This window comes from Scleropages formosus, chromosome 21 (genome assembly GCF_900964775.1).
Source record: "Scleropages formosus chromosome 21, fSclFor1.1, whole genome shotgun sequence".
NCBI classification, from domain to species: domain Eukaryota; kingdom Metazoa; phylum Chordata; class Actinopteri; order Osteoglossiformes; family Osteoglossidae; genus Scleropages; species Scleropages formosus.
The window spans coordinates 19,649,941-19,669,256 of record NC_041826.1 but is presented as its reverse complement, the minus strand read 5'-3'; the positions used below and the strand labels follow the sequence as shown (position 1 = coordinate 19,669,256).

At 46.9% G+C, this 19,316-nt stretch overlaps 1 protein-coding gene across 1 annotated transcript; it reads left to right on the top strand.

Moving 5' to 3' along the window:
- The first annotated feature begins 4,647 nt into the window (after positions 1-4,647).
- On the top strand, positions 4,648-14,094 carry wnt5b (wingless-type MMTV integration site family, member 5b). The gene is made up of 4 exons (XM_018730089.1): positions 4,648-4,766; positions 5,440-5,687; positions 7,837-8,129; positions 13,622-14,094. Exons 1-4 carry the CDS (start codon positions 4,654-4,656, stop codon positions 14,078-14,080), a joined length of 1,113 nt encoding a protein of 370 aa, XP_018585605.1. The 5' UTR covers positions 4,648-4,653; the 3' UTR covers positions 14,081-14,094.
- Positions 14,095-19,316: the final 5,222 nt, after the last annotated feature.

Here is a 19,316-nt window from a genome sequence, read left to right as displayed (position 1 = left end):
CCCACTGAAAGGGGTGGGAGGGGCACGGGAGCGGGGGATTTAAATAGCCTTACGAGCATCGTAGCCCATGGTGGTTGTGCGGCCACGCAGGCAGCTGCAGTGTATTAAACGCTCAAGTTTGTTACTCTGCCGCTTTTCGTTTTGATTTTTACAGTGAGAGAGCATAACAGTGTGTGTGGGGGGGGGGGCTTATGCCTGGCTTTGTTGCGCATGATTGTTACCATTAAATTATTCACTGCGGTTTGCAGTGGCCAGGACCGCCCCCGCTAGTACCGTGCTTCCTGCTGCCCACTCGGCCTAGTTTGTCGGTGGGGTGACTTTTGCATTGATTTTCAGTTGGGGGGGGGGTATATTGTAACACTGCAGTTTCACTGTGTATGAACTGCACAAAATGTAGCGGCAACAGATGTGTTTTGTGTTTACAGAGTGACCTTTCTGTCTCTCTTGTGGGAAACGACCTCTCTGCCAAAATGCATTCTTCAGAGTTCAGACCCAAAGTGACAAGTGTGATCATTCCTGAGTGGGTTCCAGAACGCAGCCTTCAAGGGAGTGGTGGTGGGGGGGGACGACACCACAGTAAGAAGTGTCCATTCAACTATTAAGATTCCATGCGTTTCCCATCCCAAAAGCCTGAAAAATGGACAAATGTTTATACACGCGCGCGTACGCGCACACGCACGCACACGCACGCACTCATAAACACATACAGAAGGAATTAGATTCATATGTGGTTTAAGAGCGAATTTATTATTTGGTAATTTGTTAAAGTGAGCCCTCTTGCGGCAAATTCATAAATAACAGTTATTTATTAGCGCGATCCACGTTGAAGGAGGAGTACGTACTGCATGTATTTTTATGCTCTGCCTGAATAATAAATCTCTCTCACAACTTACATCCAGCTCTCTGAGTCGGGCCTCGAATTTCGTACTTCATCAAATCATGTTCCGTGTTGTAAGTCTTTGACTGTATTGCATCATTCAGGGCAACTGCTAACACTAAAAGCGTACTTTTAAGGCCGCAAACGTGACGAAAATAACCGCGTGAAAATAAAAACGCTGAGCTTTTCGCTGATAAAATACGAATCTCTGTTGAAATTTCGTTCCGGCGCCACGAATGCGACTCACTGTTCTTTGCGTGCGACGATGATGATGAAGGACAACGAACGTGAAGGTTCCGGCTCTGCTTCGGGAGTTTACGGCCACGTACGAACCCTCGTCGCGTTCAGTGACACGATGACACTGACAGAAGGTCCTCGCGAGGCGGCCGCTCTTACGCTCGTCTTTTTATACAGTATGAGCTACAGTATAATCGACGTGCCCTTCAGCGCGTGGCTGATTCAGCCACCAGGGGGCAGTGCTCACTTTCCAAGTCCAGCACCGGGGACTCATTCTTCGTCGTTACAAGTGATGAGACTTTCTGCTCTTTCATTCAAAACATGGACATTATTATAGAGCGGTTTTAATTCGCATGTAATTTTTTTTTTTTTTTTTTTTCACAAATAGGTCGCTCAAGAAATGATAATACCCAAATCTTTGCTCAGCAAAATGGCACTCGGTCGCGATCCGTAACTGCTCGTCCCGTTCGAGTCCAGGTAACCGCCACCAGCGCGGCCGAGAGCAGCGCATGAACACAAAAAAGTAACAATACAATTACAATTTTCATTAATCATAACGTCTTTCTAGAGGGTGGCGCAGTGGGTTGGACCTGGTCCTGCTCTTCGGTGGGTCTGGGGTTCGAGTCTCGCTCAGGGTGCCTTGCGACGGACTGGCATCCCGTCCTGGGTGTCCCCCCCTCCAGCCTTACGCCCTGTGTTACCGGGTTAGGCTCCGGCTCCCCGCGACCCTGTAGGGAACAAGCGGTTCGGTGTGTTTGTGTATAACGTCTTTCTTTAACAGTGAGTATAATTTTAATTTAGCGCAGCGGTCAGAGGCGCCAGCTTCGGACTCGAAAAATCCAAGGTGGAATCCGCACTCGTAATGTAGTACCCAGCAGGGTACTTACTTACCCCAACTGCTTCAGTAAAAATGATCCGACTGTATAAGTGGCTAAATCTCTTTCAGTGAAGACTATGATGACATTAAAAACAGTTTACTCTACAAACAAGGACAGATATATTGTCGGGACCATTAAATCACAGAGAAACGCATGAATCAAGTGAATGACGGTTTTAATTTTTAAAAAAATTATATATGCATTTTCTCTATCGTAAGATGATAGGCTAATAATAATTACTCGGATAATTATTTTCTACTTATTTTGTCAAAGTATCCAAATGAAATCGATTTCCAACGTATCCACACTTATTGAGTCATGGTATAATATATATAATTACCGGGAAATTTAGACACAAAATGAGTAATTGCGACTTAATTTTGGATGGTTAACTTAGGGAGACTCTCTGTCTTTCGCTGTGTGACAGTGGACGGCCACGTCGAGGCGACGGTTTCCACTGTCGCCTTGGGAGGGGGGGGGGCGTGAAAAGGCGACGACGCTAGAGAAGCTCCGCTTTGTCATGCAGAGGCAGTTCGGAAGCCGAAAGCGCGAGAGAACCACTTCCCCGATCCACGGGTGGAGGGCAAAACACAAAGAGTGTCCCGATTTTCCGCACACAACACTTTTTTTGTACGTCGCCTAGAGTCCTTTTGCTGTGCGGCTTCGTGGTTCCCACGTCCACGTTAAACCAGTTTCTCAGTTTAAGTGACTTTTTTCCTTACTGATGCATAAAAGTCAGCCTCTTTGCATTTTGTAGAAATTTTCATACAATTATCATTTTACGCAAAATGGGTTTAGTTTATACCAGTCCAGCCAGTGTGTTTTGATTACATGATTCTTTAATCGTAATACCTGTTACTGGTTTTACTGTCTTATTGTTGTCGAGAATGTCGATCCGACGAGAGGAGCGAACAAAAAACCCTTATTTTTTTTTCTCTCTCTGTGAGAGAGAGAGAGAGAGAGAGAGAGAGAGAGAGAGTCTCCGCGCACCTCTAGGAATGACTGAGTTTCTTCAGACTGGTCTTCAGTGATGAAGGAGAAGAGAGGGGGGCGGCTGGTATCGGATGCGATGTGAGGAGCGAACATCCAAACTTTCTGGGGGGGGGACGGTAGTAACGATTCTCAAAACACTCCACCCAGCATCATTCAAACACACACCGATGGACCACAGGCACACGAACTCTGCTGACTACCGATACTGACATTTTTATCATGCATCCTCCCATTCTTAGTAACTACTGCCTAGAGCAAGGTCGCGGTCAACCGGAGCCTATCCCAGTAGCAGTGCAAGAAGCAGGGTAAACTTTGCACTGAAGGCCAGTGCACTGTAAGGCAAACACGCAAACACATTCACACACACATTTACACACCAAGAGCAAATTAAAGTCACTGTTTCGACTGATCACGTGTCTTTGGACTGTGCTAGGAAACCGGAGCACAGGAGAAGAACATGCAAGCTGCACAAAGTGAACTGAATTTGGATCTACCTCCGAACCCACAGCCCAATACTGTGAGGCATCAGGGCTTCCTCATATACGTTGGCAGTATGGTTTGCATGGATGAGTTATTCTTTTCTTGCTTTTATGCGGGAGATATATTGCTTTAGAAATGAAGGTCATTAATTGAAAGGTATTTATGCCGAACTTACTTTGAATGAAATCAGTCACTGAAACCAGGACCTCACGCACACAACGAGAAACGGGAAGAGAAAGAGTGTAGAAACTAATATGTGCACAGAGACATAAAAGTTTTTTTTTCCTATCTCCAGTAAGACAAGTGTGACTTAAAAAAATATGATTTCTGAATGACGTGTGTTTCCAATATTATATCTGATTCTGCAACATTTCCTACTTCTTCCCTCGTGATACTCACCCACCTCCCCCCCCCCCCCCCGCCCAGTGTGGATCCTGTTGTACGGGATGTTTAAACAGCCCAGTATCTGTGTCCATTTGGTGGCCCCCCCACCGCCCCCGTTCTCCTCCATTGCGGTGACACTGCAGCCCCCCCCTCCCCCCCTTCACCCGTGGACAGAGAGGGGTCCTGTTCCCACCGCCGCTCCCCTCCGCCTATTGTGATCTCAGCCAAAGAGCGGGTCCGCAGGAGGGGGTGGGGGAGGGTGGGGTTGGGGGTGGAGATGAGGGACACTTGAGGGAAGAGAGACAAGTCAGATAGTCTGTGGGTGTCACTGGCCGAGGGACTGTGTTCAGGAGGCCTGGAGGAGGCAGAGGAATGCGGCCGAGTCGCGCTTATCTTTTTCTTTTACTTACCTCGGCTCGTCTTCATCTCTCGCTCTCCTCGTCAGCATCATCATACCTGCTTATTTAACCATGTTCTTACTAGGGTTTACCTGTTTTTTATTCTTCTTCGCCTTCGGACTCTGACAGTACTTTTTCCGGCAAGACCAGGTGACCTTAAACCACCTGGAGTGTCTACGAATTATTCAGGCTGAGCAACTGGCACTTAAACCCGGGCTTAAAAACACAGCAAGTAAACGGGCCCGCAGACCTCATCTCTACTTGCATATATATTTTTAATCGCCTCACGGTTTCTGAGTAAAAACTTTTCCCACTCAAGAAGGATTTTTAAAGAAAAGTTAATCATTATTTATTTTTTTTTTTCCTGACTTCAGAAGAGCACTTTTGCTTTGCCGCTTTGGCGCAAATGGACATGGATGGTGGGAGCCTCCCGGGACAGCGCTCCGGACTACAAACGCTGCTGGTGGTCGCCCTCATCACGTGCGGCTGTCAGCTGTGGGTGGATGCCAACTCCTGGTGGTAAGTCAATAGCTTCTAGTGAGGGAAACTTTAATGCATACGTCTGGATCCACTACTCCCACCGCTTGTGTCCATGCACAGGGTTGCGCACGGCAGCAAAAGGGGGGGGGGGCACCGCTATAATAGTGCAGCGTGGGACAAATGTGGAGCCTTTATCATAATATTTACCTTACAGCTTAGGAACGCAAATGGTCAGCCTCCTCGCTGAAGAATGGGCTGCGCAAAGAAAAGACATCCATGTTTACCCAGTCGGGGGTTTTCTTAAGGTTTTACCGTTCTGCACTGGAAATACCATCATTTCTGAGGTGGACGCGGGAGTCGCACGCTGGTGTTCGCATCATTCGTTTTAGCTTCCTCCGAACACCAGATATAGCATATAATTTGTGTGTGTTTATTTGTGTGTTTACATTCATTTCTGTATTTACATTCATTCAAAACTACCGGCGATCAGTCCCCTGGATTAAATGTTTTATTCCCAACCTCACATATTTGACTGCTGCGCTCAGGATACTGTGGATTTCGTGCGCCAGTTCGCTGTCGGAATTTGCCAGAATTACGACTTGCTTTTTGAAATACTTCAATGACTGAAGGAAAGGCGCAGGACGTTCGAAAAAAACACGAGCTTGATTATTCTGAGTAACTTTTCTGACGCTCTTTCTTTTCTGTACTGTAGGTCTTTAGCGATGAACCCCATCCAGAGGCCAGAGATGTACATCATAGGAGCGCAACCCCTGTGCAGTCAGTTATCAGGTCTGTCCCAGGGCCAGAGGAAGCTCTGCCAGCTCTACCAGGACCACATGGTGTACATAGGGGAGGGGGCCAAGACCGGCATCAAGGAGTGTCAGTACCAGTTCAGACAGAGGCGCTGGAACTGCAGCACCGTGGACAACACGTCTGTCTTCGGGCGGGTCATGCACATCGGTGAGTCCCGACCCGAAGGGCTGTGGAACGGCTTTGTCCCTCCGCTCTATTTATTTATTATTATTATTATGTTCTTGTTGTTGTTTATTTATTTGACACCTTTGCCCGCGGCCAGTTACGATGTTACACAATCAACCTGACAATTATTTACCCATCATGTGTACACCAGGGTTATGTGTGTGTCTCAGTTCGGGGTAAGTAACATCGATGGAGCCTTGCTTACTGTAACAGGATCGGCATTCGACCCAAGAACCGGCTTCAGACTGCGACGAAATAGCCCACATTATAATAATGATGAGGGGGTGCGGTGGTGCGGTGGGTTGGACCACGGTCCTGCTCTCCAGTGGGTCTGGGGTTCGAGTCCCGCTTGGGGTGCCTTGCGATGGACTGGCGTCCCGTCCTGGGTGTGTCCTTACGCCCTGTGTTACCGGGTTAGGCTCCGGTTCCCCGCGACCCCGAATGGGACAAGCGGTGCAGAAAATGTGTGTGTATAATAATGATTATTATTAGGACGCTGCAACCTGGTGCCCCTCTGACCACGTCTTCTTGTATGATTACTTTTTACTGCTAGTACTTCTTGTTGTCAATTTTGTATTGTCAAGGATTTAAAATTCTTTCGTGTCATTTACTGTAAGTCGGCAGCACAACAGACAGAGTTCGACGACTAATCGGACCGGTTGGACCGATTCATTGGGGGCCGCTGTCTCTCGAGTCGAGTGTCTCTAGGAATCTGAGCGAACGAAACGGACCTTTAACTATGTGCCGCGTGCCAGGATAGGCGCTGGTGCCTCGGTTTACAGCAGCCCTCAGCGGGGTGTCAGTTCCGCTCGCATTGATTGAGAAGAAACAGCGTGTAAAACAGGGTGCGAACGGGTGTTTTACCCCACTGCGGGGATAGAGCGGTCGGGACACCCCCCGCCCCACCCCCACCCCTGGCATCTCTCCAAAATAGCATGGGTCGGAGTTATTTTCAGTCAATCGTAAGGTTTATATTGAGGTGTTAGCTCGGCTATTGTCTGAGGGTGCTGTTGAAATGCAATTATAGGATGACACGAAGTCGGCAGATCCGGCCATCTATTTGAAGTCTTCCACGAAAGAGTCATAAAGTGGCGTCCTGACGGACCGGGGTGGGGGGGGGGGGGAGGGTGAAGCGCTGAGGCTGTGGGTGTGGGACGGCCGTACAGCCTTTCCTTATCAGAAATAAAAACGAGAGGAAATATAGCTGAACAGCCATGTGTCATAAAGTGCCAAATCAAGGAGTAGTACCTTTTCCAAGTGACTAGTTGCAGAATAGTTTATTGTAGAATAGCTGACAGCATTAATTGCGCAGTTGCTATAGTCTATAGACAATATAGTCTATATAATTCCCCCTAGGCTTAAAGGCCAACAAACCATCCCTACCTCCACTAATTCCTACATATGGAGAAATGTTAAAAACACAACATAGTTATGGGCAGGGAGTGAGGTACCTGGGCGCTGCGTATCGGGACCCTCCTTAGGGAAGGACCTTTGAGTCCTCGTTCGGATTTAGATTCGGATTTATCTGCGCTCCGCATGAATTCCAGTGAGCAAAGAACTCAGACGGGACTTGCAAAACAGATGGGAGGCAGCTAAGGATCATCACAAAATAAAGAATGTTGTCCCTTCGAATTCGTAACGCTGTTTTTTTTCTGAGGTAAGAGGAAGCAATTGAGACATTGTTGTGAAAGTGCTTTATACCCCACCCAGCCTGCTCTTTCCTAGCTTCGCTGCCCCATCTCACTTTTTGGTTCTTAGAGCTGATTGGATGGTTAAGTTCAGAAAGGACTCTGACTGCTGGCAAACGTCTGGTGATGGCAATGTTCCGAAGAGACCGTGGAACTAGTCACAGTACTTTAGGGGAACAACACAACCTACGCTTTTTAATGGGCTTCAACTATCTGCTGCCTATTTACTCCCGGGACACTGCTGTTATTTTCTTTTTATTGTACAGCAGAAGCATCCCAGACTCTTTGGTATTCAGGGGTTTTGAAGACAGGGGCATAGCTGAATGTTTTCTGGTTGCAGTTGTTGGCCGTTATTTTCCAGAGTTGTAGTATTTGGAAGGTATCGTGCTGATGAATTGCAAGCTAATGGTTCTTTTCCCTTTCTCCCTACCTCTCTTCGGCAGGGAGCAGGGAGACAGCTTTTACTTACGCCGTCAGCGCCGCGGGTGTGGTGAACGCGATCAGCCGGGCCTGCCGTGAGGGAGAGCTCTCCACCTGCGGCTGCAGTCGTGCTGCTCGACCCCGTGACCTGCAGCGAGACTGGCTGTGGGGCGGCTGCGGTGACAACGTCAATTACGGCTACCGCTTCGCCCGGGAATTTGTGGATGCGCGCGAGCGTGAGAAGAACCACCCGCGGGGCTCCGAGGAGCACGCACGCACGCTCATGAACCTGCAGAACAACGAGGCCGGCCGCCAGGTGAGAACGGCATGTGTTAGAACCTTCTTCTCCTGTAATAAAATCCTAGCTTGTTGGGTTCTTCTCATCTCCTCGGTTTTGGAGCGGCGTTCGCGTTCAGCCAAAAGCCCGGATTTGGACTTCCGTCGAATGGTTTCGGACAGGGATTGTGACCCAGCAGGACCCACTTTCCCGGTACCTCCCACACCGCTCACAGCCCGGCACAAAGGGTTAGGTGCTGTGGCAAGTTTGCAGGAGTTAGAGCCAAGCTCTACATTTTTTGAGAGAACCTGAGGAAGGAGTGTGGCCCTGGCTTATGATCATAGAGAGACAGCAAAGCTTTAAGCTCATCTGCAATGCGGGGAAAGGGCCACCGTCTTTGCTGTAGTCTTTGTTTGTTTGTTTATTTATTTATTTACTTACTTACTTATTTTTTTTTACAAGAAAATGGCCTAATCGTGCAGCCTAGTTCTTTTAAAGGGAATCTCACCAATGGCTGTTTGAAAGACTGCGTCAGTTTGCTCAACTTCTCATTGGCTGCTTTATTTATTACTGAGGTCAACATCTGAATCAAATCAGAATGGAAACCCAAGCCTTGGTTAAACAAACTAACTAACCGGTGCAAAGGGACAGTTACTGAAGCCAGTCAGTCGGATATGCGCTGAAAGCAACCACAGCAAAATCAACAAACATCCGACACACAGTTGAGCACTGCCCTGCGGAGAGAGGATGGGGGGGGGGATTCATCGTTTTTTCCAAGGGACCAAATGGCTGCGTTCGGAGAGTGACGCCCTTGGAGTCCGGTAGGTCACGGGGTCACAACGCATTCCTTCTGAGAAAAGAGAGCTGACCCCTGGACTTGCCATTCTGTAATTGTGGGTGGGAAGGTACAAGGAGGGGTGAAAAAGCTTTAGCTGCGGTGTACTGCCTCCACCGCTAGCGCTTAGAGTTTATGGTGAAAATAGAGTGGTTGTGTAAGGTGGGGCAGATTCCACGTTTCAGTCGTGTGGAGGACTTTGCCAGTTATACCCGCTTAGTGCAGCGAAGGTTAACAGACGTGTCCCCCGACTGCGGTGCGGCAGATTCACTGCCGCCGTAATAGTGGCGAAGTTCACAAAACCAGCGCCGTCACTAACATGTAGAAGAATGGCGCTTGTGGCCTCGGTGGGATTTCGATATCCTCTTTTCTGTGTGGAGTTTACGTGGAGGCTGGTACAACGCTTAATCTGACACAGCCCGACAGTAGCGGCCAATGTGGACATCGTCAGTCTCCTTGGGCAGCAGCTGTGGCTTTTCGGTACACGCTATCAGGCCAGCCCCTGGACTCCTGACCACCTAATTCATGCTATTGCCATGACAGTCGGTGACTCTCACATTACGCTCGCGCAGGTCTGGCGAGTGGTTCACGTGGCGCTCCGGTGCACCTTCTTATCTGGAGCTGGGATCTGTTCCAGTCACCATACCCTTTGGTGAATGGGTTTGGTAAAGGCTTTTTACGAGGGGACGTGTTCCCGGTCGTTAAAGAGTTCTGAGCAGAGACCCTCTTCCCCTGACTAGAACTTTGTCGAGGTCAGAAGGTCAAGGCCTGGACTAGAAGGCGGAGGGGAGATGTTCCCAGCTGGGAGGAGTTTGAGGGTAAGGAGATTACATCTGTACCATCAGATCAGGGAACCAATGAGCTGTGACTACTGGCAGATACCATTACAAAGAGACTTCTAAACCATTTTTGGAGGGTGGGGGGTGTTTTGTGTGTTTATTCGCCTCGGTGCACCTCCCCCGCCAACTGCGCCGTCCTCGGCCTTGTTTGCCAGGCGTTTGTTCTGCGTGCTGGGGCTTAGTGTCACGGGCCTTTGTGGAATAGGCAGAGGGGCATTCTGAAGGGATCGATTCCCGCTCTTGCTGCGTTGTGGCTTAGGGAGGTGGACCATGGAACTGGGGGTTATTGCAAGGTTCCGGTCCCATGGATCACAATGCGGCGCCCACCCCTCCCGCTTTTGTCTGCCCCAAGTGAACCCACCGGAATTGTCCGTGGCTCTGCGTCCTTTACGTACAAAGTGAATGTGCAGGTGGGGGGTGTTGTCTAACACGCACAGAACCACATAGCCAATTACAGACCCACACACGTAGGTCTAATCCCTCAGTTAGAGCCCCTGGAGGAAGGACGCTACGATTTTTTTTGGAAAACTGGTTGTTTATTGTCAACTGATCCTCCCAGCTGGTTCGTTTTAGTTCATTTTTTTGTGAGTGGTGAAGTACGGGTTGCATGGTCCTCACCTTCTCCCTTATCTCTCGTTCACCCATCCAGAGAGAGCTCCCTTGGGATGGATCAGTCTGTCCCTCAGTGGCGTCCAACAGCCAAACCAAGCAGCTGGGGGCTAACAAACTGCTGGCTGTGAAAAACTGTTATAAGTGAGCCATACTACACTTTTAACATATCTAGTTCTTACATCCAGGATGTACCATCTCATAAACACAACATTAAGACCTTCCAAGTGGCAGGATGGCATAGCGGGTGACAGTGGTTCTTCAAAGGTCCTGGGCTACGGTCTTGAACTTGGGCTTGAGTCCAGTGTCTTTTATCTTCGAATATGTGCTCTGTTGTTTGTGTTGGATGTTTGTGTTTTATTTCTGTGTTAGTGTGTGGGTTTCCTCCCCCACGTAAAAAAATGGCACTTGCCCCCTTCCCTAGGACCTTCTAGAGTTGTAGTAGATGGGTTCAACATTTTCAATCATAGGTACCGAATAGATGGGCTTTCTGGGGGGGGATGGCAAAGGGGCAATTGAGGACAAGGAAGGGAGCTGGCTTACCATATTTTTTAGGACCCTGCAGGTAGATCACATGAAAGAGGGAGGGGTGAGATTGCCTCCCAGCAGAAAACCCTAATCAGCTTTTTTCCGGCAGTCGCGTATATGGCCCACACATCAAAAGTACCTTCATGGCCATAAAGGATGGGTAATTTTTGGGGAGTGGCTGACTCAACACAGTTGACTCAGTAGGGGTCTTTAAGTGAAGGTGACACAGTCCATGTCCTGTGTGGCCAGACTTTTAGGTGCAGAGGGACAGGTATAAACATCTTTTGGGAGGGGTGAGCTGGTGGGATTGTGAGTTAGGGCTGCCATAGCCTTTGATGTGGCGGCCCCCGAGCAGTCAGAACGGTGCGGACAAAGAGGGTAGGAGACTCCTGAAAGGAAGAGGAGAGGCAGGGAACATGTGTCTGTCTGCACGGTGCTGGGGAGGGGTTAGGAAGCTGTGGTGGCAGGGGGTGGTGTAATCAAGAAAACCAATGGAAAAAACAACCTCTGGCTCAACTACATCCAGATTTAGGGCAAACTCTTTGACCCTAGCATAAATAACCGGTGTGTTATTGGTGTGTCTGGGTTTGTGTGCATATGTGTTTTAATTTTGTTTGGTCCTCCGGTTTATCTGAGTTTCTTGCTGAGCATCAATAATAAAACAGGATGTGGGGTACTACAGGATCTATTTATTGAGATAACACCAACAGGCATATTTTAACCCAGTCTTTCATCCTGTCTGAGTTCAGACTGAGATGGCTGGATAAGTAGTTCTGGTTTACTTGAAACAACCTCTTTCATTTTCTGTCTTGTTGGAATTTGTTGATGCAGTGCGCTTTTTGTATTCTCTGAGATGTATGTTGCTTTGGAGAAAAGCATCTCAAATGAATAAATGTAAAAGTCAAATTTGTTTAGCAGTTTTGAAGTTGTGGGGGGGGGGGGGGGGGGGTGATGGCGCAGCAGCTTTGGCCGGTGCCCGCTGTGTGGCGGTCCGGGGTTCGAGGCCTGCCCGGGGCGTCCTGCGATGGACTGGCATCTCCCCCAGGGTGGTTGGGGCGTGACCCTGCTTGGGACAAGTGGTTGTTGACATTGGTTGCTTTTGCAGTTAACTGCAAGGAGGGTCACTCACTCAGATCATGGAACAGATTGTCTTATAGGGGAAGCATAGCATCGCTAGTATAGCTGCGGAAGGATATTCCCTTCATAATATCATCTCCATAACCTCTACATCAAAGCACTGATGGTCTCTATGTTGGGGTACAACCGGTCTGTCAAGGTCAATAAACTTGTTACAAAACTGACCATGTAGTCAGTTATGTAGGTAGTTATAGATGTGTTGATCCAAAGTTGCTCTAAGAATCTATGTTTAAACTTGATTTATGCGGAAAATTTTTACTGAAGCAAATATTTTTATGGAAAAAAGATTTTAGCAATTCACCTCCATGCAAGGGTAGAAAACCGCTTTCCACAACTCAAACCCCCGTTCCAGAATAGGGTTCCGTAACACCCCGGCTCAGCTTCTGACCAGAGGTCTGCGCGGTTCAAATTGTGCCGAACCCGGTCCATCTCGTTGCCAAAACACTCGTGCTTGTAGTTGTTGCCCTTTCCTGACCGATGACTTCCTGTCATGAGACAGTGGAGGTGGAGCTTCGTCGACCTTCTGTTGCTCTTGCACAGGGCCGAGGGCCGAACAGTCTAAGCCCTTTACTCGCTAGTTTTATCCACACTTCCACTGGATGGATGAATACAGTCTAATTAAATGGCCAAGTTTATTTCTGCATTTAACAGAAAACAAGAGAATCGGGATACGTGGAGGATTTTCAAACGGAATAATTTTTTTCCTTTCTCACCATTTATTTGTTCTTTAGATCAAATATTTATTTCTCCAGTCAGCGTGTAATATTTGCTTAGAATGCTGCAGCTGGGTGTCAGTGAATGAAGCGGTAGGAGATCCGTGGAATTCGGCTAACTGCAGCCGTTGTGTGCATGTCGGGGACGTAGGTCCATTCGCTCCTTTGTCCTCCCAAGTGTTCACACCTTTGGTGCCACATAATGCTTTGAAAAAGAACAGAAACTCAAAGGAGCTTCTGATGTTGCTGGTCCTCCTTCCCTCACACCAAGAGCGGGAATCGTGCGCTCATGTTGAGGGCCGGACTTCAGGCTGCAGTTAACGCATTGGCCACAAGAGGTCAGCTTTGAGTCGCTTATCCATCATGGGTTAGGGTTAGGGTTAGGGTTTTTTTTTTTTTTTTTTGTAAAGCATCACCTGTATGGTACAGTACTGTACTCTGTTAAGTGGACTAGCGTGGGGAATGTTTTGAAGTGCTCGTGTTTCTGGAGACTTCCGCGTGGAGTCCTCTGCTGGTCGGCAGGGCTTTAAAGTCACAGGTGTGTCGGGATAGTGGGTTAAGGGGCTTCGCGGGGTCTAAGGGAACATAGAGCTGTCACGTTCAAACATGAATGCAGAGTTGTCAGGTGAAAAAAATAATCACCTGTTTTATATTTGCATGACCAGGAGGACAAGTTCATGCTATCGGATGTGTATTCCGAGGAAATTCCTGTCAACTGCCTCGGGTGCCATAGCAGAGGTTTGAAGCTGTGAAACTTTCCATGTTGCTAAAGTTCCTTTTGTTAACAGTATCCATACCTCTGCCCAGCTTGCTGTCTTTGTCCTTCATGTCTCTAAACAGATATCCTGTCTTCCTGTCCCTTCCGTGCAGGCGGTGTACAACCTGGCCAACGTGGCCTGCAAGTGTCACGGCGTATCGGGCTCTTGCAGCCTGAAGACCTGCTGGCTGCAGCTGGCCGACTTCCGTCGCGTGGGCGAGTTCCTTAAGGAGAAGTATGACAGCGCGGCAGCCATGCGCATCGGCCGCAAGGGCAAGCTGGAGCTGGTCAACAATCGCTTCAACGCACCCACGCCGGAGGACCTGGTATACATCGACCCCAGTCCGGACTACTGTGTGCGAAATGAGACCACTGGCTCGCTGGGCACACAGGGCCGCCTCTGCAACAAGACGTCCGAAGGCATGGATGGCTGCGAGCTCATGTGCTGCGGTCGCGGGTATGACCAGTTCAAGACCTACCAACACGAGCGCTGCCACTGCAAGTTCCACTGGTGTTGCTATGTGAAGTGCAAGCGCTGCACCGCACTGGTGGACCAGTTTGTCTGCAAGTAGCCGAGGCAGAAGGGGCACCAATCACCGCAGGGAGGGCGAATAGAATGGACGGGCACGGGTGGATGAGAGGGACGGTGGATTTTAAAAGAACAAAAATGATGGAAATGAAGGTTTATAAGTGACTAAACGGATGATAGTAATTTAATGAAAGTTTCTGACTCGAAGTTTAAAAAGAACTTTATGTTTCTGGCTTACCATCAATCTCCCTCTGTTTTTTGCTGGTCCGCAGCCTTCGTGATTGGTGGGAATTGCGGACCATCCAGCCACATTAGCTAATGTCTCAATCCTCTTTTAGTGGCTTCCTTCGATAGGAAGGTGATTTTTTTTTCTGGCTGAGCTCTCCGTATAGACTGCCCCTCAGAGAGAGCAGGTGCTGGAGGGAGGGGAAGGTAAATGAGGTGAATGATTCCCACTCGATTTCAGTCCAATTGCCGTCGCAACCGTCGCCGAACTCGTCCGCCCATTCTTCACCCTCCTGCCAGGATTTGATTTTGCGCTCCGGTTCTGTCCCGATCACCATCTCTTTCTCCTGCTGAGTACCCACCCAGTGTTTGGAAATAAACCCACCGTTCACAATTCAAGTATGTATTTTTCACCAGAGTGCGTTGTTGTGTTGGCCCTTGGTCCCCCATAAACATTGCACCGCCACGGAAACACTCAGGCCACAGCGTGAACGCACACCTCCTACTGGCAGCGCAACCCATCGCACGCTTCATGCTTCGTATGGGTGGACCGAGGTGTTGCCCCGTGCTACGGGTGACGTCGGCTGCGGGATGCGAGGATTTGCGGCGCGGTGCAAAGTGAGGTTTTTCGCGGAGCTCAACGTCGCTGAGGAAATGCTTTCAGAAAAGGTGGAAAAGGGACCCGAACTGTACTGGAGACACTGGAAATGTCTGGAAACAGAACACTGATGAAAAGCACAACCGCTCACAAATCAGTCACCCGACCCCTGCTGGCCGTGCACTGTGCACTTCGTGCTGCTGAACGCTCGGAAATCAGTACGCGACCGACGGTAAAACTATCTCTTTAACTAGGAATGTCAGGACAGCGTATGTGACTGGAAACATGCGACCGCTGCTCAGGTTCATGGGATAACTGTCATGCCAACAAACTTGACTGAACAGAAGGTACAGATACAGAGAAGCATATTAGTGCTTGTTAAAATTGGGAAAGGAACATTTGTGAGGCGAAGGATGACTGATGTTCTAAGGCATGTGGAAATCATGAACATTTTTATTCACTTCTTTTCATGTTATGCCTCTTATGTATAGTTTCTCATACCGTTATTTTGACAGACATGACTTTGTATTGTTATTGTTTAACAAGGTCTCGCTCCACGGTAACTGCTGGGAATCACAGTGACAGTCGCTTCTTCCCACAGCTTGACCAGTCACAAGTGAGTCTTTATTGTCCCCGAGTGCTATAGGGCAAACAGAGAAATCTCTCACGGGCAAATCTGACTTAAGAGACAACAGGTCGACTGTGATTCGTGAATATTTTCTCGGTGCGTGTATTTAATTCTTCCCCTTTCCAAGCGGTAACATTAAAACAAGTATTAAACTGAAATGTTTTACTACACCTGCTAATACCTGTAAGTTTACACAGGCTTTTTTTTAGCTTGTCCTGTCAATAACATAAAGGGACAAATCTGTGAAACAAATGATTTAAATCCGTCCGGATGCTTTCAACTGTACAGCCTTGAAAAAGGTACTTTAACAACATACTGCGGTACTATGTCATATACGTGTATTTATCCATGTATTATTTTTCATACAGTTAATTTGGAAAAAAACACACAAACTTAAATAAAACCAAAACAGGTAATATAAGCCATGATAAAAAGTAAAGGTGCCTTGAATTTGTCACGGTTGTGTTTTTGCTTGGGTTTTTTCATCATGTACATTTCAGCTTTCCTTCGTACTGAAAACCAAAAAGGTTGGTTATCTTGCATCTACAGCAGGATGCCATGTCTTCTGTGGTGTAAAGAGTATGTTTACCCTGTGGGTCTCCTTGCATGGCACTATGCTGCCCTTGCCATTACCAGTTGTTAAAGGAGATTTTGTATCCAAAAAGCTGAGTAAGTTAAGCAGCTGAAAACAAAAAAGTGGAATTCTGGAGATCAGTTATCTAATAAATGACCTTTGCAAAGGTGGCAATTGTGAAAGGTGTTGGAAATCCGTGCTGAAATGGTGCAAGCACGCCGAGCACCTGGTCCCGGACCTTTCGCTACGTCACAGACCGGTTATTAAGAGCTCTACAGATGGTGAAGTACTCCTGGGTAATCCTGCTAATTGGCCAAGGCAGCTCAGAAGGTTCTGCGCCTCATGACCATGTTCCTCCAGGGACTTTGCGTTACACTGTCTTCACAAACTAAGTATTTGGATAACTGAATTATCTTTCCTAGAGAGAAGATATGACACCTTTTTGGGGCAGAAGGTGGCGTAGTGGTTAGAGCTGCTCCCTTTGGACTCAGATTGCTGGTTCAAATCCTCCCTCCTGCTGTAGTATCCCTCAGCAAGGTACTCGCTCTGAATTACCCCAGCTGCAGAAACGGATAAATAACTGCAGACAACATTGCAAGTCACTTTGGAGAAATGTGACATCTAAATTAATAACTGAATCATAAAAAAGAACATGCATGTATTCTCAATGGAATATAGGTTAGGTTCTGTAAAAACTCAAAATATAAATGCTCTGTGACGCTTCCATCCATTCATTATTAATAACCGCTTGTCCAATGCAGGGTCACGGTGTCTGCAGCCTCTCCCAGAAACAGGACGCAACACAGGCTACTCGCCCCAAGGTGACACCAGTACCTGACAATGTATCAGTTAATTTTATTATTTTTCATTAACTTCAAAACGACACAAAAACTAAAACTCCTTTAAAATCACAGAAAAGAAAAATGCGTCAAGGCGACAACCTCCCGGTTCAGCACATAATCATGTCTGATATTTGCCAGCTACAGACACTACTTTCAACTTTATCATCTTCACAATCGATAAAAGTTTAACAAGACAGAGGCCCTCAATTTATTTACTGATAAGGTTCTGTATAAACCTCAGATAAAGCCATAAAATATAAAAGTATTCCATGGATATAGCCATAGAATGTAAAAAACACGTCGTAGGACTTTTCATGTTGACATTTTTATTAATTTCGAGCTATTTTAAAATGAAAATAAAAATACATTTACTCCCATTTCCCCTATTCTGTGAAGCCTGTTTACCAATTAATTCCATACAGATGTAGACTGTTCCTCATTTTCCTACTGAACACTGAAATCAGGAACACAATAAACACCATAGAACCCGGTGGAATGAAGTTGGTCTCTCACCTGTGCTGTGTTCCTGTACCTTCTGAGTGCGTTGAAAACAGGGCAGTGGAATTGCAGTTAAAAATTATGTATGGATGAGTGACCCAGTGTAAGTAGTGTATCCAGCAGTGTAAGTCACCGCGGTGAATAAGGTGTGTGGGCTCATAACACTACCTGGAGTTCATTGGAAGTTGCTTTGGAGAAAAGTGTCTGCTAAATAAATAAATGTATATGTAAAAACACTGGACAATGTTTGTATCTTCGAAAATTCGTAACTCGAATGTTCACACCACTAGAGTAAATGCTAGAGAGTACTGTGAAACACTTTTGCATGAGCTTGGTAACAGGTATTTGCCTCCATAGCTTCCCCCCCTCCCTCCCAAGTACAGGCTCAGTGTTACAAGTCAGTTTTACCTCTCTGTGACTGGGAGTTTATTGCCTCCGTTTTTCTTGGGTGATTATTTTACCGCTAGTCGATAACAGATCAAGCCGTGTTGCTGTTGTACTTTGTACAAATTTAAGTGACTGGAATGGAGTTTGCTTTGTAGGATTAGCATACACCCTATTTTTATTGTTTTTCTTATTTTTTTATGTGACACCACTGTACAGGGTGACTTACGGTGGCACTAGGATTGTTACTTTATCGTTTTTGAAATGACATGATATTTTAAGGCATCTCTGTGTTACTCGCTGCCATGACTAAGGCTATTAATTTATGTTATCGGAGCAACAAGAAGATACTGCGATTAAAAGACCTTGTGAAAGCACATTTATCAAGTAAGTTATATTTATAGCCCAGTTACTTCCATTCACACGAATCTCATTTCCGTCAAGTCAACGGCGTCATCAGGAAAGCCTATTCTCCATGTTTTTATGGCCAGTATTTGGCCCAGTTTCACTCATTTCTCAACCCAACAACCAACAAGTCTCATTCTGCTTCCCAATAATTCCTTTTTCTCACTCCAACCAAAGCTAATCTTCCTTAGTACTGGCTACAAATCCATTAGGTCATGCTTGTTTCCTAAACCACCAGTTCTGCCGTCTATGCGTAATATACTCCGTGTCTTACTCCGTTTCTCTTCTGTGTACTTTTCATTCATATGTATTAAATCACTATTTATTCAAAACCAGTTCTTATCGGTTATAAACTGGAATTGCAATTTACTGAGTCATATTTTTGAGAGTGCTCCAGTCCAGACCACAAAGAATCACTTTTTTCCCTAATACAGTCACTTGTGGTGTGTTTCACTTCATTCCATAAAATAGGTGCACTCAAATACATTACTTTCTTATGGATTTTTCAAAGTCACATACACTTTAAAACCAATCTTTGTAAAAAGTACTTAGTCATTTCATGATCTTTCCTAGATGCTCATCTTTTGGTTTTCTACTAAGAGTTTTTTCTCTAGTGCTGCTTTCTGGAACAGAGCATTAGGGTTTTGATGTTTTCCCAAAGCTAAAGAAATTGAGCGCGTAATCTTTATATATTACAGCTTCTTAGTGCTCGGAGAAGGACACACACGTAACACACACGTAACACACACCTGACCATATAATGAGAGAAGTAATGAGAGAAGGATGCAATATGTTCCCAGATGTGAGAGCAATAATTTCTGCCATGCATGACATGCTGCGTGTTTCCTCTGTTGCCTTGAAGGCAGGTAGTGGGTGTTCCCTATTGAAGCGCTAAACGGAACAGTCTTGGTTTGGGCGTGCCGTCTTGGTTTTTGTGGGAGCTCCGACCGAGTAGATAATGGATCTGCGGTATGTCTCCCTGCATGTCTCCACCTAACCGCTGTCCATTTTGCCCTCAGGTGAATGCCATGGGTATTTCTTCATTCATTTCATTATCAGTACCTTTCTATGTGGATTCTGAACCATGGATGCGACACCCAGGCGTACCTTTTCCAGGAGAGAAAC

What these genes read in the sequence shown, in the direction of transcription:
- wnt5b (XM_018730089.1), top strand. Translation starts at nt 4,654, where the DNA reads ATGGACATGGATGGTGGGAGCCTCCCGGGACAGCGCTCCGGACTACAA. An exon ending in GTGGATGCCAACTCCTGGTG is followed by an intron (nt 4,767 to 5,439) that starts GTAAGTCAATAG and finishes TCTGTACTGTAG; the next exon opens with GTCTTTAGCGATGAACCCCA. An exon ending in CGGGCGGGTCATGCACATCG is followed by an intron (nt 5,688 to 7,836) that starts GTGAGTCCCGAC and finishes TCTCTTCGGCAG; the next exon opens with GGAGCAGGGAGACAGCTTTT.